This window comes from Phyllobates terribilis, unplaced genomic scaffold, assembly GCF_046119375.1.
Source record: "Phyllobates terribilis strain yellow unplaced genomic scaffold, ASM4611937v1 Scaffold_13__5_contigs__length_258822181, whole genome shotgun sequence".
NCBI lineage: Eukaryota > Metazoa > Chordata > Amphibia > Anura > Dendrobatidae > Phyllobates > Phyllobates terribilis.
The window spans coordinates 42,801,083-42,823,977 of record NW_027362773.1 but is presented as its reverse complement, the minus strand read 5'-3'; the positions used below and the strand labels follow the sequence as shown (position 1 = coordinate 42,823,977).

At 44.9% G+C, this 22,895-nt stretch overlaps 1 protein-coding gene across 1 annotated transcript in view; it reads left to right on the top strand.

Annotated features, from left to right (window-relative positions):
* LIN7C (lin-7 homolog C, crumbs cell polarity complex component) overlaps window positions 1-22,895 on the top strand; it is a 37,045-nt gene that overhangs the window by 8,314 nt on the left and 5,836 nt on the right. The window contains exons 3-4 of the mRNA XM_073658065.1: window positions 5,085-5,156; window positions 19,026-19,235. Of these exons, the coding sequence (XP_073514166.1) occupies window positions 5,085-5,156; window positions 19,026-19,235 (282 nt within the window). The remainder of the gene's footprint in view (window positions 1-5,084; window positions 5,157-19,025; window positions 19,236-22,895) is intronic.

Sequence of the window (22,895 nt, the reverse complement as noted above, 5' to 3'; positions counted from 1 at the left end):
TCAACTTCCAGCCAGTGGTTATATCTCGAAGAGACCTCTCAGCTTAGTGCATCCCTTAAGCAATCCAGGTAGCCCTTCTCAGGCTTTTCCGCTGAAGAACGAGGGCTCCCTCTTGATTCCAGCCTTTAGTAGGAACATTTCCTCTAATTGTAGAGACGGGGGTTACTGACTGTCCCAGCAGATCTTTTTTGCTTGGCAGTATGGGATGCAGGTAGTTTACACTCATTTAGGCTTCTTCAGGATTGATTCTTCCTGAGTAGGACACTACTTTTTTAGTTGCATTAGGTGACTATTGAGGCCTCCCTTTTTGAGGCGGCTTGTTCAGTACTTGATTTTATCCTTTAGGCTGCCTCTCTCTTATCCTAATCCTGTTCACCTACAGTCCTTGATGCCTGGATTGCAGAGTCCTGGCAGTGCTTACATCCTTTCACTTTCTATTCGAGCCCTGGCCAAATTCGTCTCATTTTGGTGTTCATGCAGGTTGTTCAGACTGTCGACTTCTGATACGTTGGCTGGGACCCCAGGGCGTGTGGCAATTTTATGCCTCTCAGGGTCTCCCAAGTTACCTACCGGCTACACTAGCACTTATCCCTGGTAGGTGATGAGTCAGGGAAGATGTCTGGGCTCTACATGTTCCAAAGGAATCTTGGTCTTTCCTTATTAGGGCAGAATTCTCTTTTCCCTCTTTGGTCTGAATATTTTGCAGGCTGGTTCTGCTTAGGATTCTGCAATTTGAGTCCAGAACCACTGTTCGTTGTGGCAGATGCCCCCAGGCACCAGCAGTCCTGTTATTCCCAATTTTTTGGTCATTTAGTTTATTGTCAGGTTTGCAGTTCTGAAGGCTCTGGGTCTTTTGGGTTTAGTTTGTCTGTCTAAGTTTATGGAACAAGAGCCGTAAAGGGGTTGTTTGGTCCAAATCAATAAGTCACAGAGTGACTGCAGACTTATGAATCCGCTTGCGCACGCACTGTGCGCTGCGGGGATTGACCGGTTACTGAGCTGGGACTGTAGGGTTTGAGTTATAAATACTCCTGGGCAGTGGGCGTGGTCACGCTCAATACAAATGTATGGTGTGAGGCCACGCCCACTAGACGCTTTCTGTCCTGGAGTTTGTGTAACTCATACATACCCTTGGATTCCGGGTCAGGGGGGATTCAGAAGTCTGCAGTCACACAGAGTGACTGCAGACTTATCGATTTGAGCCGGACAACCCCTTTAACCCCTTAATGGCCCAGGGCATATTAGTACGCCCCAGGCCATCACCCCCGGTTCAGTGAGGGCTCCGGCGCTGAGCCCACCCTGAACCGGGCACATGTCAGCTGATTATTACAGCTGACGTGCCCGCAACAGCCGCGGGTGGAATCGCGATCCACCCACGACTGTTAAACAGTTAAATGCCGCTGTCAATCTCTGACAGCGGCATTTAACATCGCCGTGCCGGAAGCGCGGCATTAGCCCCGCCCATCAGTGACCTCGTCACGTGATCGCGTGTCACCGATGGGTGGGCATGACGACCCTGGGTCTGCAGCAGACTCCAGTGGTTGTCATGTAAATATTACTATGAGCGCCACCTAGTGGTCGGCGCTTATAGCACAGGAGCATTTCTGCTACATAGAGGTGATCTGCTGATCACCTCTATGTAGCAGAGGCAATCGGACAGTTGCTGCTTCTAGTCTCCTATGGAGACTATAGAAGCATGCAAAAAGTTTAAAAATGTTTTTAAAAATATTAAAAAAATTTAAAATATAAAAGTTTAAATCACCCCCCTTTTGCCCCATTCAAAATAAAATAATAAAAAATAAACCCCATATACACATATTTGGTATCGCTGTGTTCAGAATCGCCCGATCTATCAATATAAAAAAATAATCCAATCGGTAAATGGCGTAACGAGAAAAAAAATTCCAAATTCCAGAATTACGTTTTTTTGGTCGCCGCAACATTGCAATAAAATGCAATAACGAGCGATCAAAACATCGGATCTACCCCAAAATGGTATCAATAAAAACATCAGCCCGGCATGCAAAAAATAAGCCCTCACCCGGCCCCAGATCCCGAAAAATGGAGACGCTATGGGTCTCGGAAAATGGCGCCATTTTTTTTTTTAGCAAACTTTGGATTATTTTTCACCACTTAAAAAAAGAACCTATACATGTTTGGTGTCTACGAACTCATAATGACCTGGAGAATAACAATGGCAGGTCCGTTTTAGCATCCAGTAAACGTGGGAAAAAAAAAATAAAACCTGTGGAATTGCATTTTTTTTTAAATTTCACCGCACTTTGAATTTTTTTCTTGTTTTCCAGTATGCGATATGGTAAAACTAGTAATGGCGTTTCAAAGTACAACTCGTCCCGCAAAAAATAAGCTCTTACATGGCCATATTACCCAAAAAATAAGAACGCTATGGCTCTGGGAACAAGGGGAGCAAAAAACGAAAATGCAAAAACGGAAAATCCCAAGGTCGTGAAGGGGTTAAGGGTCAATTTTCTTCTATTTAATTTAGCATGTGTTTCATAGGTGAAAACCTATGGGCAGCGTTCGTATGGCTATATCCTCCTTTTTAAGGAGAATTTGATTTGTAGGCCATGGGTCAGGACTGCCTGTCCAGGCAGGGGAACTTGTGGCCACTGTGTTATTCCCCAGGATCTGGGAGATCTCTAGTGGGGCCTGTTGCCCTTTGGTCTTCCCCCTTTTGCCAATCAGAGAGAACCCTCTATTTCCTCCTTCTCTGGGCCGGTAGTCTGGCATTTGGCGCCTTCCTTTTGCCTTGGATTTTTTGCCTTTTCACTTTAAGGAGTTTGCTCTCCTTCCTTTGGGTACTTCACCTCTCATCTTCCTGAGAGGCTCTCCCATAATCTGACCTAGTCAGAGCTGTGCTTCCCTATCTGCCTTTCAGAGCTCTGTTCGGGTGTCTTGTGGTCATCCCCATTTGCGCTGGGAGAGGTTCGATCAGATCAGCCATTAGCGAGGCTTAGAAGTGCTCCCCCATTCAGGGTTGGAGAACCCTCTGCGTGGACTGTAGGAGCTTCCTGGCCAGTCCTTCTTCAGGCATTAGTTCTATAAGGCAGCGTATCGGTGCAGATCTTTTCTAGGTTTTCCAGAGTCCACACCGTTTTGCTTCTGCAGATGCCAGTCTTGTCAGGAGGATATTGCAGTCAGCAGTTGCCCAGGCGGCCGCTTGACCAAGAGTGGGAAACTTCTGGGGTAACAGTATAGTATTTGGTTTTTCATTCCCACCCCTCGGTCAGCTTTACAACATCCCGTGGTTTCTGTGTCCCCCAATGAGACAAACGAGAAAAGTAGATTTTTGGTACTCGCCGCAAAATCTGTTTCTTGTAGTCTTTATTGGGGGGGACAGCACCCTCCCCTGGTTGCCCGGTTGGGCGTGCGTTATTGTGTTTTTTCTCTCAAGGTGTAATTGGATTATTTTCCTTTCATGTTGTAATTCTTTTTCAGGCTTCTCCTACTGCTTTCTCACTGACCTGAGGAGCCTGAGGCTAGCAAGTGAGGTACAGTCTGCAGGGGGAAACCAGGTTTCAATTCGATGAATTCATAGTGTCAGCCTCCAGGTGGCAGCCGCAGCGTATCCCATGGTTTCTGTGGTATATCCGATCATTGGGGGACACATCTCCTGGGCAGGGGAGGAAGCAAAAGAGTATACAGACAAGACAGCAAGGGATTGCAGCGGATTCTTTCTGAGAGGTAAAACAAGCTTTTAAACAGGCAGGGAAATGTTTTTCCTTACAGAAACCAGCAGTTACGATCCCTCACTGTAGTATCTCTATACTCTTTTGCTTCCTCCCTGCCCAGGAGCTGTGGTATGATCAGACCATGTTCCATACACGATCAGACACAGCCAATACACAGGGGCATATTTATAAGATTATCTCAGCACAGGAACATTTTATTTAAACACATTCAATTGTGGAGCTTATTATCATTCCAAGATCTATTGATTAAACTGCACCGTGTTCATGGGAAAACCTGTTTAACCCCTTCACTACATTTTACATACTGCTATGTATAGAGCAGGCAATCGGACGATCGCAGCTTCAAGTCTCCTAAGGAGACTATTAAAGACCCTAAAAGTAAAAAGAAAAAAAAACACAAGTTCAAATCACCCCCCTTTTGCCACATTAAAATAAAACCATTAAACAAAAATAAAGTACACATCTGATATCGCTGCGTTCAGAAATATCCACTCTATCAAAATATAAAATATATTAATCCGATCAGTAAATGGTGTAATGAGAAATTCAAAACACCAGAATTTAAGTTGTTTTTTTTATCTCTGCAACATTGCAATAAAATGCAATAAGAGGTGATCATCATATCTATTCCAAGATGGTATCAGTAAAAAATGTCAGCTCAGTGCGTAAAAAATAAGCCGTCACCTATTGCCAGATCTGAAAAATGAAAATGCTACTTGTCTCGGAAAATGGTTACAAAATATATATATATATATTATAATATATTTTTTACAAATTTTTAATTTTTTTTTTCACCAGCTATATGACAAAAGAAACTATACTTGTACAACTCGTCCCGCAAAAAAACAAGCCCCTCACATGGCTATATTAAAGGAAAAAATAAAATGATGGCTCTTGGAAGAAGGGGAGGAAATTAAAGAATGTGCGTCTAATTTATCCTTAAAGGGGTTATCTTGACACTAAAGGTGTTCAGCACCGCTTGCTTCCACACCAAGGATGATGTTTCCTTGGCAGATGCATTCCAGGTTGTATGCACAACTTAGTAGATATTATGTACCTGTCCTATTAGGATGCTTGTCAGGGAAGGAGCAGAGATGCTACATTACAGCGAGGGGAGGTAAGAAGGACTGTAGTGTCAGCTGCCAGAGGGAGAAGTAGACTGATATTCTGTACAGTGGCTGCTCCCGCAGCATCAAGGGGAGCATCTAAAAAGATTATTTAAAGGGCTATTTTTTTATTGGTAAAATCACTGCAAATTACTATATCACCGCCTTTACCAGCCTTCAGGACTTGGTGTACAAATGATTTATAGGAGATCACTTGCCATTGCTGCTGGGCTATTGTCATCAGTACTGCTTCACTTTCTTCCAGGTCTATGAACATGTGTACGAGACAGTGGACATCAATAGCAGCCCAGAAGTGAGAGCCAATGCCACCGCAAAGGTAAAGTAGCCTGAATAACATATATTCCCAGCATTTATTTCCACTAGGATGATATTCTGCATCCCATAACCCACTAAACCCATTCCTCCAATAATATGTTACTGCTCTCCCAAGTGTCCCAGATTCTGAGACGGTACTTTCCCACAGACTCATGAAAGATCTTGTGCGCATCAGAGCACAGGAGAGTTGGAGAATCATGTCTCTACTCCTCCTCCATTGCTGTGTCTGTCAGGTACCTCACCCCTCATGAACTTCTTTGTTATAAAATTCTTAGAAAACTGTTTAAAGTTTAATATAAAGTCTTTTGGAGGAATTTGCTTCAAGGATTTCATGTCCATAATGAGTGATATATAATAGATTGACATTGGGTGAAAAGTAGCACCACTTCGGCTTCTGAACCTGAAAACAGAAGATCTGCTGATTGTTTTTTTTTTTTTGGGGGGGGGGGATACAACCCCAGACTGCCTCTCCCTAATTCTCTTTTCCCTCTCCACCGTTGGACTGTCTTTCTTTCCACATGGCCGTCCATGCTTCTTGGCTTGACTCGCCTGTGCCTGATGAAAGGGCATAAAACCCGAAAAGTTGCTTCTTCTTATCACCTTATGTCAAGCTACTACAGCGGGTGAAATAAGTATTGACCAATTCTCCAATTTTCTAATATATAAATATATTTCTAAAGGTGCTATTGATTCTCACCAGATGTCGGTAACATCCCATGCGATCCACACAGGCAAAGAAAAGAAATCATAGATGTCCATAAATAAATGTATGTGTAATAATGAAAAATGGCCCAGGGAAAAAGTATTGAACACTAGTGTTGAGTGAGTATGTTCTGTTAACCCTTTTGCAGAGTATGCTCGGGCGAGCACCGAGTAGTTACAGCTGCTCGGTGTTATGTTTAAATCGCTCCTGTGTGCATGATTTGCAACTGTTTGACAGCTTTATTACATGTGAGGAATGCAAAAGAAACAATCATTCCTCACATGTATTAAAGCTGTCAAACAGTCGCAAATCATGCACACGGGAGTGATTTAAACATAACACCGAGCAGCTGTAACTACTCTGTGCTCGCCCGAGCATACTCTGCAAAAGGGTTAACAGAACATACTCGCTCAACACTATTGAACACATAAAGAGAGAGAGATGCAAAAAGCCTTGGAAAGTCACGACACCAGCTGAAATCTATCAGTAATTAGAAAGCAATCCTGTCATTTAGTGAAAAATATCAGCTGGTTCAACTGATGGCCTATAAAAAAGGTGTCTCATTACCAGGTGCCACACAAGAAACCTCTCATGATGGGTAAAACCAGTGAACTGTTGCAAGACCTTCACAGCCTTATTGTTGTAAAACATACTGATGGCATTGGTTACAAAAGAATTTCTAAACTACTGAAGGTTCCAGTAAGCACTGTTGAGGCCATATTCTGGAACTGGATAAACACCATTTCACCATAAACTGGCCACGACCTGAATTCAGACAGAGGAGTGAAAACAATTATCAGAAGAATTGTCCAATAGCCAAGGACCACCTGTGCGGAGAAACAAAAAGACCTGGAATCAGCAGGTTTATAATTGTTTCCAAGAAAACTTTAAGTAATGCAAACTCGCTAAACTATAAGGCCTGTATGCACACTCACCACGCAAGCCTCCATTGCTGAACAAAATGCATGTTCAAGCGCGTTTAGAGTTTGCTCAGCAACCTTTAGACAAGCCTGTGAAATACTGGGAAAATATAGTCTGGGCAGATGAGAGCAAAATTTAACTCTTTTGATGCCACAAAATACACCATGTTTAGAGGCTTAAAGACACTGCACATCACCTCAAAAACACCATACCAACAGTGAAGTTTGGAGGTGGAATATCATGACGCAGTGCTGTTTTGCAGTATGCGGCAGGGCTGTAGAGTCGGTAAGCCAAACCTCCGACTCCTCAATTTCCATGCCACCGACTCCCTCATACATGGCTGATGTTTAAGTGATACATTTACTGCAGCACAGATTCATCTCTGCTAAAAGTCTAGACCCTGAGATCAGGAATAGGACATTTCATAACTTTCTCAAATTCTTATGAAAAAATATTCCCCACAAACTGCATTGAACTACTGTACCCAATTTATTATATATTTTAGGAGTTGGAGTCGGTCCATTTTATACAGACTCCGACTCCACCAAAATGGACACCGACTCCACAGCCCTGGTATACGGCACTGGCAAACTTCATATAATTGAAGGAAGGATTAATGGAGAAATGTACCGAGACATTCTTGATAAAAATCTGCTGCCATCTACCAGAGTTCATAGAAGGAGCCTTCAGGATTTGAAGAGTGTTTGTGTGGAAGAATGGGCTAAAATCACACCTGAGCAATGCTTGTGACTAGTTTCTCCATACAGGAGGCATCTTGAAGCTGTCATCACCAACAAATACTTTTGTACAAAATATTAATTAGATGTCAATTAGAGTGTTCAATACTTTTTCCCTGGGTCATTTCTCATTATTACACAACCCATCAACCATAGATGCCCATAAATTATCGACATCTGGTGAGAACTTCATGTCAATACCGCCTTTACAAATATATTTACTTAGAAAATTGGTGACGTGTTTAATACTTTTTTCACCAGCTGTATATGTCACTCATTGTGGTGCAATATCTGGACATGAATTATTGCATTTCTTGTGCCGACTGGTGCGATTCCTCCAAGTGACTGTATATTGCAGATGTTTTAAGGAGCCAGGAGGTCCACTCCACGGGAACGAGCACCTATTCATGTCTTGGCATCAAGTGAGGATAGTGCAACCCAGGCTTTCATTGAAACTTTTCACCGTCGTCTTAGTTTTACCCTGCAGAAATAATCTATGGCAGGTCTGGGGCTGAATGAGATCCAGAATCCGGTATTTCCATCTCCGGGGCAGGTGGTAAACCTTAGATCAGTGTGAGCCCTGATGATTACTAGGTGAGGTGCATTGAGTATCTCCAGACGATGAGCGGTTACTTCCGGTATGGACTTTGAGGTGAGGCTTAGAGGCATCATTTACCTTTGTACCTATATGTTCTTTATAGCCATGCATGAGGTTCTCCGCCATTATATTGTTGCTAGGAAAACCTTGTAACCTGCACCTGTACACACCCAATGTCAGACCAGGTAGAGGGATTGAGCCGGAGGGATTCTTAAAGTATCACTGCCCAGCTGCAGCCTTGGCAGGACATACTGCTGCATACCACTTCCTATTAAGGCGCTGTTATACCATTATTTTTCCACTGGATGGCAGTATGGTAGACCTCTTCATGACTATTGTCAAAGAACCACTCCAGTGTGTTTTCTTTTTGTTGCACAGCTGGATTGGTGCTTAAAATGTAATTCCCCAGCCCCTGTCTCATACTCACCTGCCGCCTTCATCTTTTTCCAGTGTCGATCTCTGGCGATAAGTGACCTGCCTGCAGCTCCAGTGTTTCATGTAACTGTGCGGAGGTCACTTACCCATACAAGTCTATGAGAGCCTCGTTCTGGCCTCGACCTCGCTCTCATAGACTTGCATTGAGCTCTTGTGATGTAACTTCTGACTTCCGGTCAGTCAGTAGCTACAAGCACAAGATGGCGCCGCGGGACCAGGGCGCGGAGTCTGTGAAAGGTGAATATAAGAGTGGGGGTAGGGCGCTTACATTTAAAGCGCCAGTACAGTGCTGAAAAAAAAAAGTTTTTTGGGTCGACGCTACATTGCAATAAAATGCAATAACGGGCAATCAAAACATTGTATCTACCCCAAAATGGTATCAATAAAAACGTCAGCTCGGTGCGCAAAATATAAGCCCTCACCCGGCCCCTTATCCAGAAAATTGGAGAAGCTATGGGTCTCAGTAAATGGCGCCCTTTTTTTTTTAACAAACTTTGGATTTTTTTTCACCACTTAAATAAAAAATAGCCTATACCGGTTTGGTATCTACGAACTCGTAATGACCTGGAGAATCATAATGGCAGGACAGTTTTATCATTTGTAAAAAAAAAAAAAAATGGAATTGCACTTTTTTTGCAATTTCAACACACTTGGAAATTTTTTCCCGTTTTCCAGTACATGATATGGTAAAACCAATGGTGTCATTCAAAATTACAAATTGTCTCGCAAAAAATAAGCCCTCACACGGCCATATTGACCGAAAAATAAAAATGTTATGTCTCTAGGAAGAAGGGGAGCAAATAACTAAAACCGAGAATCGCCCGCTCATGAAGGGGGTTAATGGTTGTGACGCTGAATGCACATGGGAAATCATCAAGATCTGCTTCTGATAGCTGCCTTTGTAATTTCTGACCAGTGAGGTCCACAATGTGATTGATGAGATAGATGTCTGGTGACACTGCAGGCCATGATAGCATGTTTAGGCCTCACAGGCTGCTCACAGTAGCACGAGCAACATGTGATGAACCCTGGCCCTTGAGTCAGTTTGGAGAAATAGCCGTATCACTGGTTCCACAACAAAATCAATGTAACGCCGAGCCATTGTGTACCTGGGATAAAGACTTGAGGCATCCTGCTACTATACATTATGCCACCCCACACCATAATGCCGTGAGTAGGACTAGTATGACACTCCCTCATGACGGCCTTTTCATAGCCTTGTCCACGTGGTATCCAGACCAATCCTCCTGACTATCATTGTGTCAAAGACAAAACTTGATGCTCTGCATCATGATAGCCTTAGAGTTGTGATGAGAGGTCAATGAACAAGGCTGCATGAGGGAACATGGTGCTCATGCTCGATACTGAATAAATCATGATTTTATTTTCATCATTTGGATATTATTAAAATGTCTATCCATCCTCTGATTTCCATAATTCCATAATTTTTCTTTTTTGCTGTTGGAATTTCAATGTTGAAGTGAATTACTATATCCCACACTGCTTTGTGTCCTCCTGTACGATTACTATATCCCATGCTGCCGTGTCCTCCTGTACGATTACTATATCCCATGCTGCCGTGTCCTCCTGTATCTATTACTATATCCCATGCTGCCGTGTCTTCTTGTACCTGTTACTGTATCCCATTCTGCCGTGTCCTCCTGTACCTATTACTATATCCCATGCTGCCGTGTCCTCCTGTACCTATTACTATATCCCATGCTGCCGTGTCCTCCTGTACGATTACTATATCCCATGCTGCCGTGTCCTCCTGTATCTATTACTATATCCCATGCTGCCGTGTCCTCCTGTATCTATTACTATATCCCATGCTGCCGTGTCCTCCTGTATCTATTACTATATCCCATGCTGCCGTGTCCTCCTGTACGATTACTATATCCCATGCTGCCGTGTCCTCCTGTACCTATTACTATATCCCATGCTGCCGTGTCCTCCTGTTCCTATTACTATATCCCATGCTGCCGTGTCCTCCTGTACCTATTACTATATCCCATGCTGCCGTGTCCTCCTGTACGATTACTATATCCCATGCTGCCGTGTCTTCTTGTACCTGTTACTGTATCCCATTCTGCCGTGTCCTCCTGTACCTATTACTATATCCCATGCTGCCATGTCCTCCTGTACCTATTACTATATCCCATGCTGCCGTGTCCTCCTGTACGATTACTATATCCCATGCTGCCGTGTCCTCCTGTATCTATTACTATATCCCATGCTGCCGTGTCCTCCTGTATCTATTACTATATCCCATGCTGCCGTGTCCTCCTGTACCTATTGCTATATCCCATGCTGCCGTGTCCTCCTATACTATTACTATATCCCATGCTGCCGTGTCCTCCTGTACGATTACTATATCCCATGCTGCCGTGTCCTCCTGTACCTATTACTATATCCCATGCTGCCGTGTCCTCCTGTTCCTATTACTATATCCCATGCTGCCGTGTCCTCCTGTACCTATTACTATATCCCATGCTGCCGTGTCCTCCTGTACCTATTACTATATCCCATGCTGCCGTGTCCTCCTGTACGATTACTATATCCCATGCTACCGTGTCCTCCTGTATCTATTACTATATCCCATGCTGCCGTGTCCTCCTGTATCTATTACTATATCCCATGCTGCCGTGTCCTCCTGTATCTATTACTATATCCCATGCTGCCGTGTCCTCCTGTACCTATTACTATATCCCATGCTGCCGTGTCCTCCTGTTCCTATTACTATATCCCATGCTGCCGTGTCCTCCTGTATCTATTACTATATCCCATGCTGCCGTGTCCTCCTGTATCTATTACTATATCCCATGCTGCCGTGTCCTCCTGTATCTATTACTATATCCCATGCTGCCGTGTCCTCCTGTATCTATTACTATATCCCATGCTGCCGTGTCCTCCTGTACGATTACTATATCCCATGCTGCCGTGTCCTCCTGTACCTATTACTATATCCCATGCTGCCGTGTCCTCCTGTGTCTATTGCTTTATCCCATGCTGCCGTGTCCTCCTGTGTCTATTGCTTTATCCCATGCTGCCGTGTCCTCCTGTACTATTACTATATCCCATGCTGCCGTGTCCTCCTGTATCTATTACTATATCCCATGCTGCCGTGTCCTCCTGTACTATTACTGTATCCCATGCTGCCGTGTCCTCCTGTACCTATTACTGTATCCCATGCTGCCGTGTCCTCCTGTACCTATTACTGTATCCCATGCTGCCGTGTCCTCCTGTACCTATTGCTATATCCCATGCTGCCGTGTCCTCCTGTACTATTACTATATCCCATGCTGCCGTGTCCTCCTGTACTATTACTGTATCCCATGCTGCCGTGTCCTCCTGTACCTATTGCTATATCCCATGCTGCCGTGTCCTCCTGTACCTATTGCTATATCCCATGCTGCCGTGTCCTCCTGTACTATTGCTATATCCCATGCTGCCGTGTCCTCCTGTATCTATTACTGTATCCCATGCTGCCGTGTCCTCCTGTACCTATTGCTATATCCCATGCTGCCGTGTCCTCCTGTACCTATTGCTATATCCCATGCTGCCGTGTCTTCCTGTATCTATTACTGTATCCCATGCTGCCGTGTCCTCCTGTACCTATTGCTATATCCCATGCTGCCGTGTCCTCCTGTACCTATTGCTATATCCCATGCTGCCGTGTCCTCCTGTGCCTATTGCTATATCCCATGCTGCCGTGTCCTCCTGTACTATTACTGTATCCCATGCTGCCGTGTCCTCCTGTACCTATTGCTATATCCCATGCTGCCGTGTCCTCCTGTACTATTACTGTATCCCATGCTGCCGTGTCCTCCTGTACGATTATTATATCCCATGCTGCCGTGTCCTCCTGTATCTATTGCTATATCCCATGCTGCCGTGTCTTCCTGTATCTATTACTGTATCCCATGCTGCCGTGTCCTCCTGTATCTATTCCTATATCCCATGCTGCCGTGTCCTCCTGTACGATTACTATATCCCATGCTGCCGTGTCCTCCTGTACGATTGCTATATCCCATGCTGCCGTGTCCTGTACCTATCACTATATCCCATGCTGCCGTGTCCTCCTGTATCTATTACTATATCCCATGCTGCCGTGTCCTCCTGTACGATTACTATATCCCATGCTGCCGTGTCCTCCTGTACCTATTACTATATCCCATGCTGCCGTGTCCTCCTGTTCCTATTACTATATCCCATGCTGCCGTGTCCTCCTGTACCTATTACTATATCCCATGCTGCCGTGTCCTCCTGTACCTATTACTATATCCCATGCTGCCGTGTCCTCCTGTACGATTACTATATCCCATGCTGCCGTGTCCTCCTGTATCTATTACTATATCCCATGCTGCCGTGTCCTCCTGTATCTATTACTATATCCCATGCTGCCGTGTCCTCCTGTATCTATTACTATATCCCATGCTGCCGTGTCCTCCTGTACGATTACTATATCCCATGCTGCCGTGTCCTCCTGTACCTATTACTATATCCCATGCTGCCGTGTCCTCCTGTTCCTATTACTATATCCCATGCTGCCGTGTCCTCCTGTATCTATTACTATATCCCATGCTGCCGTGTCCTCCTGTATCTATTACTATATCCCATGCTGCCGTGTCCTCCTGTATCTATTACTATATCCCATGCTGCCGTGTCCTCCTGTACGATTACTATATCCCATGCTGCCGTGTCCTCCTGTACGATTACTATATCCCATGCTGCCGTGTCCTCCTGTACCTATTACTATATCCCATGCTGCCGTGTCCTCCTGTTCCTATTACTATATCCCATGCTGCCGTGTCCTCCTGTGTCTATTGCTTTATCCCATGCTGCCGTGTCCTCCTGTATCTATTACTATATCCCATGCTGCCGTGTCCTCCTGTATCTATTACTATATCCCATGCTGCCGTGTCCTCCTGTACTATTACTATATCCCATGCTGCCGTGTCCTCCTGTATCTATTACTATATCCCATGCTGCCGTGTCCTCCTGTATCTATTACTATATCCCATGCTGCCGTGTCCTCCTGTACCTATTACTATATCCCATGCTGCCGTGTCCTCCTGTACCTATTACTGTATCCCATGCTGCCGTGTCCTCCTGTACCTATTACTGTATCCCATGCTGCCGTGTCCTCCTGTACCTATTGCTATATCCCATGCTGCCGTGTCCTCCTGTACTATTACTATATCCCATGCTGCCGTGTCCTCCTGTACTATTACTGTATCCCATGCTGCCGTGTCCTCCTGTACCTATTGCTGTATCCCATGCTGCCGTGTCCTCCTGTACCTATTGCTATATCCCATGCTGCCGTGTCCTCCTGTACTATTGCTATATCCCATGCTGCCGTGTCCTCCTGTACCTATTACTATATCCCATGCTGCCGTGTCCTCCTGTACCTATTGCTATATCCCATGCTGCCGTGTCCTCCTGTATCTATTACTGTATCCCATGCTGCCGTGTCCTCCTGTACCTATTGCTATATCCCATGCTGCCGTGTCCTCCTGTACCTATTGCTATATCCCATGCTGCCGTGTCTTCCTGTATCTATTACTGTATCCCATGCTGCCGTGTCCTCCTGTACCTATTGCTATATCCCATGCTGCCGTGTCCTCCTGTACCTATTGCTATATCCCATGCTGCCGTGTCCTCCTGTGCCTATTGCTATATCCCATGCTGCCGTGTCCTCCTGTACTATTACTGTATCCCATGCTGCCGTGTCCTCCTGTACCTATTACTATATCCCATGCTGCCGTGTCCTCCTGTACTATTACTGTATCCCATGCTGCCGTGTCCTCCTGTACGATTATTATATCCCATGCTGCCGTGTCCTCCTGTATCTATTGCTATATCCCATGCTGCCGTGTCTTCCTGTATCTATTACTGTATCCCATGCTGCCGTGTCCTCCTGTACGATTATTATATCCCATGCTGCCGTGTCCTCCTGTATCTATTCCTATATCCCATGCTGCCGTGTCCTCCTGTACGATTACTATATCCCATGCTGCCGTGTCCTCCTGTACGATTGCTATATCCCATGCTGCCGTGTCCTGTACCTATCACTATATCCCATGCTGCCGTGTCCTCCTGTATCTATTACTATATCCCATGCTGCCGTGTCCTCCTGTACTATTACTATATCCCATGCTGCCGTGTCCTCCTGTACTATTACTGTATCCCATGCTGCCGTGTCCTCCTGTACTATTACTGTATCCCATGCTGCCGTGTCCTCCTGTACCTATTACTGTATCCCATGCTGCCGTGTCCTCCTGTATCTATTGCTATATCCCATGCTGCCGTGTCCTCCTGTACCTATTGCTATATCCCATGCTGCCGTGTCCTCCTGTACCTATTGCTATATCCCATGCTGCCGTGTCCTCCTGTACCTATTGCTATATCCCATGCTGCCGTGTCCTCCTGTACCTATTGCTTTATCCCATGCTGCCGTGTCCTCCTGTTCCTATTGCTATATCCCATGCTGCCGTGTCCTCCTGTACGATTGCTATATCCCATGCTGCCGTGTCCTCCTGTACGATTGCTATATCCCATGCTGCCGTGTCCTCCTGTACCTATCACTATATCCCATGCTGCCGTGTCCTCCTGTACCTATCACTATATCCCATGCTGCCGTGTCCTCCTGTATCTATTACTATATCCCATGCTGCCGTGTCCTCCTGTACTATTACTATATCCCATGCTGCCGTGTCCTCCTGTACTATTACTGTATCCCATGCTGCCGTGTCCTCCTGTACCTATTACTGTATCCCATGCTGCCGTGTCCTCCTGTACCTATTACTATATCCCATGCTGCCGTGTCCTCCTGTACCTATCACTATATCCCATGCTGCCGTGTCCTCCTGTACCTATTGCTATATCCCATGCTGCCGTGTCTTCCTGTATCTATTGCTATATCCCATGCTGCCGTGTCTTCCTGTATCTATTGCTATATCTCATGCTGCCGTGTCTTCCTGTATCTATTGCTATATCCCATGCTGCCGTGTCTTCCTGTATCTATTGCTATATCCCATGCTGCCGTGTCCTCCTGTACGATTATTATATCCCATGCTGCCGTGTCCTCCTGTATCTATTCCTATATCCCATGCTGCCGTGTCCTCCTGTATCTATTACTATATCCCATGCTGCCGTGTCCTCCTGTATCTATTATTATATCCCATGCTGCCGTGTCCTCCTGTATCTATTACTATATCCCATGCTGCCGTGTCCTCCTGTATCTATTACTATATCCCATGCTGCCGTGTCCTCCTGTACGATTATTATATCCCATGCTGCCGTGTCCTCCTGTATCTATTCCTATATCCCATGCTGCCGTGTCCTCCTGTATCTATTACTATATCCCATGCTGCCGTGTCCTCCTGTATCTATTATTATATCCCATGCTGCCGTGTCCTCCTGTATCTATTGCTATATCCCATGCTGCCGTGTCCTCCTGTATCTATTACTATATCCCATGCTGCCGTGTCCTCCTGTACCTATTACTATATCCCATGCTGCCGTGTCCTCCTGTACCTATTGCTATATCCCATGCTGCCGTGTCCTCCTGTATCTATTGCTATATCCCATGCTGCCGTGTCCTCCTGTATCTATTGCTATATCCCATGCTGCCGTGTCCTCCTGTGCCTATTGCTATATCCCATGCTGCCGTGTCCTCCTGTACGATTATTATATCCCATGCTGCCGTGTCCTCCTGTACCTATTGCTATATCCCATGCTGCCGTGTCCTCCTGTACTATTACTGTATCCCATGCTGCCGTGTCCTCCTGTACGATTATTATATCCCATGCTGCCGTGTCCTCCTGTATCTATTGCTATATCCCATGCTGCCGTGTCTTCCTGTATCTATTACTATATCCCATGCTGCCGTGTCCTCCTGTACGATTATTATATCCCATGCTGCCGTGTCCTCCTGTATCTATTGCTATATCCCATGCTGCCGTGTCCTCCTGTACCTATTGCTATATCCCATGCTGCCGTGTCCTCCTGTACCTATTGCTATATCCCATGCTGCCGTGTCCTCCTGTACCTATTACTATATCCCATGCTGCCGTGTCCTCCTGTACGATTGCTATATCCCATGCTGCCGTGTCCTCCTGTACGATTGCTATATCCCATGCTGCCGTGTCCTCCTGTACGATTGCTATATCCCATGCTGCCGTGTCCTCCTGTTCCTATTGCTATATCCCATGCTGCCGTGTCCTCCTGTACGATTACTATATCCCATGCTGCCGTGTCCTCCTGTACGATTGCTATATCCCATGCTGCCGTGTCCTCCTGTACTATTACTATATCCCATGCTGCCGTGTCCTCCTGTACGATTACTATATCCCATGCTGCCGTGTCCTCCTGTACGATTGCTATATCCCATGCTGCCGTGTCCTCCTGTACCTATCACTATATCCCATGCTGCCGTGTCCTCCTGTATCTATTACTATATCCCATGCTGCCGTGTCCTCCTGTACTATTACTATATCCCATGCTGCCGTGTCCTCCTGTACTATTACTGTATCCCATGCTGCCGTGTCCTCCTGTACTATTACTGTATCCCATGCTGCCGTGTCCTCCTGTACCTATTACTGTATCCCATGCTGCCGTGTCCTCCTGTACCTATTGCTATATCCCATGCTGCCGTGTCCTCCTGTACCTATTGCTATATCCCATGCTGCCGTGTCCTCCTGTACCTATTGCTATATCCCATGCTGCCGTGTCCTCCTGTACCTATTGCTATATCCCATGCTGCCGTGTCCTCCTGTACCTATTGCTTTATCCCATGCTGCCGTGTCCTCCTGTACCTATTGCTATATCCCATGCTGCCGTGTCCTCCTGTACCTATTACTATATCCCATGCTGCCGTGTCCTCCTGTATCTATTCCTATATCCCATGCTGCCGTGTCTTCCTGTATCTATTACTATATCCCATGCTGCCGTGTCCTCCTGTACCTATCACTATATCCCATGCTGCCGTGTCCTCCTGTACCTATCACTATATCCCATGCTGCCGTGTCCTCCTGTACTATTACTGTATCCCATGCTGCCGTGTCCTCCTGTACCTATTGCTATATCCCATGCTGCCGTGTCTTCCTGTATCTATTGCTATATCTCATGCTGCCATGTCTTCCTGTATCTATTGCTATATCCCATGCTGCCGTGTCTTCCTGTATCTATTGCTATATCCCATGCTGCCGTGTCCTCCTGTACGATTATTATATCCCATGCTGCCGTGTCCTCCTGTATCTATTCCTATATCCCATGCTGCCGTGTCCTCCTGTATCTATTACTATATCCCATGCTGCCGTGTCCTCCTGTATCTATTATTATATCCCATGCTGCCGTGTCCTCCTGTATCTATTATTATATCCCATGCTGCCGTGTCCTCCTGTATCTATTATTATATCCCATGCTGCCGTGTCCTCCTGTATCTATTACTATATCCCATGCTGCCGTGTCCTCCTGTATCTATTGCTATATCCCATGCTGCCGTGTCCTCCTGTACCTATTACTATATCCCATGCTGCAGTGTCCTCCTGTACCTATTACTATATCCCATGCTGCCGTGTCCTCCTGTATCTATTGCTATATCCCATGCTGCCGTGTCCTCCTGTATCTATTGCTATATCCCATGCTGCCGTGTCCTCCTGTACCTATTGCTATATCCCATGCTGCCGTGTCCTCCTGTACCTATTACTATATCCCATGCTGCCGTGTCCTCCTGTACTATTACTGTATCCCATGCTGCCGTGTCCTCCTGTACTATTACTGTATCCCATGCTGCCGTGTCCTCCTGTACTATTACTGTATCCCATGCTGCCGTGTCCTCCTGTACTATTACTGTATCCCATGCTGCCGTGTCCTCCTGTACTATTACTGTATCCCATGCTGCCGTGTCCTCCTGTATCTATTGCTGTATCCCACGCTGCCGTGTCCTCCTGTACCTATTACTATATCCCACGCTGCCGTGTCCTCCTGTACCTATTACTATATCCCACGCTGCCGTGTCCTCCTGTACCTATTACTATATCCCATGCTGCCGTGTCCTCCTGTACCTATTACTATATCCCACGCTGCCGTGTCCTCCTGTACCTATTACTATATCCCATGCTGCCGTGTCCTCCTGTACCTATTACTATATCCCACGCTGCCGTGTCCTCCTGTACCTATTACTATATCCCACGCTGCCGTGTCCTCCTGTACCTAGTGCTATATCCCATGCTGCCGTGTCCTTCTGTAGCTATTGCTATATCCCATGCTGCCGTGTCCTTCTGTATCTATTACAATATCCCATGCTGCCGTGTCCTCCTGTACCTATTACAATATCCCATGCTGCTGTGTCCTCCTGTACCTATTGTTATATCCCATGCTGCTGTGTCCTCCTGTACCTATTGTTATATCTCATGCTTTGTGCCCTTTTTCTCCTGTGCAGGGACTTATGTAAGGTTTCCTCTTTTCCAGGCTACGGTGGCGGCTTTTGCTGCCAGTGAAGGACATTCTCACCCTCGGGTTGTTGAACTCCCTAAAACAGAAGAAGGTCTGGGATTCAACATAATGGGAGGAAAAGAGCAGAACTCTCCCATTTATATTTCTCGTATTATCCCCGGTGGCATAGCAGATAGACACGGAGGCCTGAAACGCGGGGACCAGCTCCTCTCCGTTAATGGAGTGGTAAGGAATCTTTCTGTACATTAATGCAGTATAAAAGAAGATCTCAGAATCAATATGGCCCCTCACTTATGAAAACCTTTGCTGGGGAAAAAAGCATGGCATAGTAATGATAAGCCTGATGAGTGTGCAGATAAGGAGTGCGCACCCTTCATCTATGTCAGTGCCCCCTGTGCTGTAACTGCAGGGTGGCAAACATGGGCAAGTCAACCAGGGACCTAACCAAGCCCCAAATGATCCCCACCTATCAGGTATTTGTGCGTATCCTGTTGATATACCACACATGCTTTAAATGGAAATACACTTTTAAAGAGGCTTAACACTAGGACTACTGGACTCGTGACCCCGCCTAGAACTACTGAAAGGAGTCATTTTGACTCCTTGCTTGTTTTCGTTTATTTTTAGTTTCATTTGTGGTTATTTATTAATAATTATATTTTTTGTAATGTATTATTATTGTGAGATCCAGCAGTAATGCTTTTGATTGTTTTTTTTCTGCTTTTCTTATTTTTCTACAGAAAATAACAATAATTATAATAGACGTTTTTCAAACATTTTTTTTTATTCAAGTGCACACATATAAACAACAACTGAAGAACAAAAAGCAGAGAAAATGTAGGTGGAGGAGCATAAAAATGAAAATATGGCGCAGAATTCACCTTCTAAACATTTGGTGTTTCGCATTTTAGGCATTGCCTTTGATTTATGGCAGTACATTGCCCACACAAAGACTTACCACAAGTCTTACAATTTCCGACAGATCTATTTTTCTTGCACTTTTCTTTGATCTGGCAAAATTTTGTTTGAACCATCACTTCTGAGCATGTAGAAACTTGGGACGTGGAACCCTTTTCCCTATCTGTGACATAAGGACCACTCAACTCTCTCACAAGCGTTTGCAAAAATGCCTTGCGTGACATTTTTTGGTGGGTAATCTCCTTGAATATTATCCATGCATTTATACCCGCAAAGTCTAAGGCATTTTCAAATGCATGAACAGGCCATCTCCTTGTGCATGTTCGTGTGGTATATTTTCGTGCCATCTGATCCACTACATCTACTCCATATTTTGTTTCATTGTAAAACTTTACCGTTTCTGGAGTTTTTTTAGCGGAATCAGACGCAACAACAACATCTGGATGGACGGAACTCAAAATGACAACATTTTTGTTGGGCTTTCCTTGATATACTGTAAGTGTAAAATTGTCTTCATTTCTAAACACTTTAGTGTTGTACAATTCCTCTTTCATGGATTTTATTTCTTTAGGCACTTCTCGCCTTATCTTGTTCAGTGTTCCCACGATGGTTGTTCCTTTGCTTTTTAGCTGTTTAGCTAATTTTACTGAAGTAAAATAATTATCGGTTGTAACATTGCGACCTTTTTTCAAAAACGGGTCCAATAACTTCATTACCACATGGTCAGCTAAACGGTCCTCAGCACGGCGTGTGTCATCTTTGCCTAGATAAGGGAAGCCATTTGCCAGATATTTGCTCCTCTTATCAACAGCTAGCCAATATTTGTGGCCATATTTATCTGGTTTGGAAGGCATGTACTGCGTGAATGGACACCTAGTTTTGCTTGGGAAAAGTTGCTCATCCACCGTTATGTATGGGCCAGGTTTGTAACACGCAATACAATTTTCAATAAACCTGTCCCACACAGTAGAAAATAGAGCAAACTTGTCCGTTTGCAGTCTCTCCGATCGAGTAGATTTCTCATCAAATCTGAGAAACCTCATAATTTCAACAAAGCGGTCCCTAGACATTGTCGCTTTGCAAAACGGTATTCCCCAGTCATTACACCAAATACTGCTAATCGAGTGACGGTTCGTGCCAGATATTCCACGAGCATAGAATATCGCAATGAATGCATCTAGCTCCTCATCAGATAGAGTAAACTGTAAATTATTGTTCCTGCATGCTTCTGCAAGCGTACAGTTCTTTATATGTGTCAATATATATGAATCAAAAAATAAACGCCATGCGCTCAAAGGACTATCGATAATGATATTTCTTCTGGCGTATCCTGTAGGGCCAGGTGCTTCTCGAAGAATATTTTGGCTGTCACGCCTACCAGGCAAGTGTTCTCCAATTTCAACAGGTTTCCATTGAATACTATCCGCTGAAACTAGTATTCCTTCAGATTCGCCTTCTCTGGTGTTTGTTGTTGCATTACCTTCGCCACCATCGTTATCTGTTGTTCTTTCATTTCTGGGACGTTTTGCTGATTTTTTCTGTCCACGACCAGGAGGATGGTCACGAGGCAACATAACTGCATGAGCCCGATCCCCAGTTGATGTGCTTGGAATATCTGTAAAAAAGTTGATGAATATTTAGAATTTTTGTTTTGTAAGGGTCCGTGCACACTGGCTGGATTAGCGGCGGAATATCCGACCGGATATTCTCACCACAATCCGGCCCGTACCTGCCCGCTCAGGTACAGAGCGGAGTTTCATACCTGAAGCTCCGCTCCGAACCCCGGGCTGGAGCCGCTGTCTGGGACGGAGCCGTGCTCGCGCGTAAGCAAGCGCTGCTCTGTCCCTGACAGCGGCTCCAGCCCGGGGTTCGGAGCGGAGCTTCAGGCATGAGCGGGCAGGTACGGCCTGTATTGCGGCAAGAATATCCAGATGGCTATTCAGCCAGAATTCTGCTAGTGTGCACAGGCCCTAACTCAGTGTGTGGAAGAACAAATACACATAACTACTTACCTTCTGGATTTGTTCCTTCTGAGTCTTCAGATTCACTTGACATGTTCTGAGGAATGAAATCTTCATCACTGTCAGAATCAAATACATGTTCCTGCAATTCGGATTCCGATTCATCCTCCGGTATGGATTGCAAAGTAGCCAGAATATCCTGAGGCTTTATCAAACGTCTTCTCTCCATATTCCTCACAAATTCCATAATTCTATATAGTTCCCTGCTGAAAAATAGAAATGAAATGAAAACTAAAAGAAATAATAACTGTTCTGCCACCTTCAAAAGTAGGTGGGCTGAATCAGTTGACAGACAGCTAAACTATTTCATAACAATTCATACCTGTATGAGTCTTCAGAGCTCGTATGTCTGCGTCTGTTCTCTTTGTCTCTTCAGCTGAACTGAAAGTAAAGTTACTATCCAGAATACTGTCTCCTGCTAGGACCTTAGAAAAACACCACCCTTCATTAGCATAAGATAAGAGCCTAGAGTAAACAAGCTATTTTGTTCAGCATTACACAGTAATACAAGCAGGTAAAACACAAGGAAAATGTGAAAAGTTGACATGTAAATTGAACTACATCTATATGAACATCAGGGTAAATAAGACAGAGTGAAAAAATTATGCACGAAACTTTATAGCAACATTTAGTGACAAAAGGACCTCAAAATATAGTAGGGAGTCAAAATGACTCCCTTCAGTAGTTCTTGGTAAATTTTGAAAAAAACGCGCAAATTTTTCACCAAAATTATTTATTCTCACAAAATCTTTTTTCACATCATATTTGAGGAAAAGTCACCGAGTTTCAAGCCGGAATTCTGAAAAATGTAGTCACAGAAGAGAAATAAAAAACGAAAGGAGTCAAAATGACTCCATCAGTAGTTCTAGTGTTAACCATCTTTTGAAATTTAACAAAAATGTAACAGGTCTGATAAATGACAAAAAAAATTATATTTGCTCTTCTC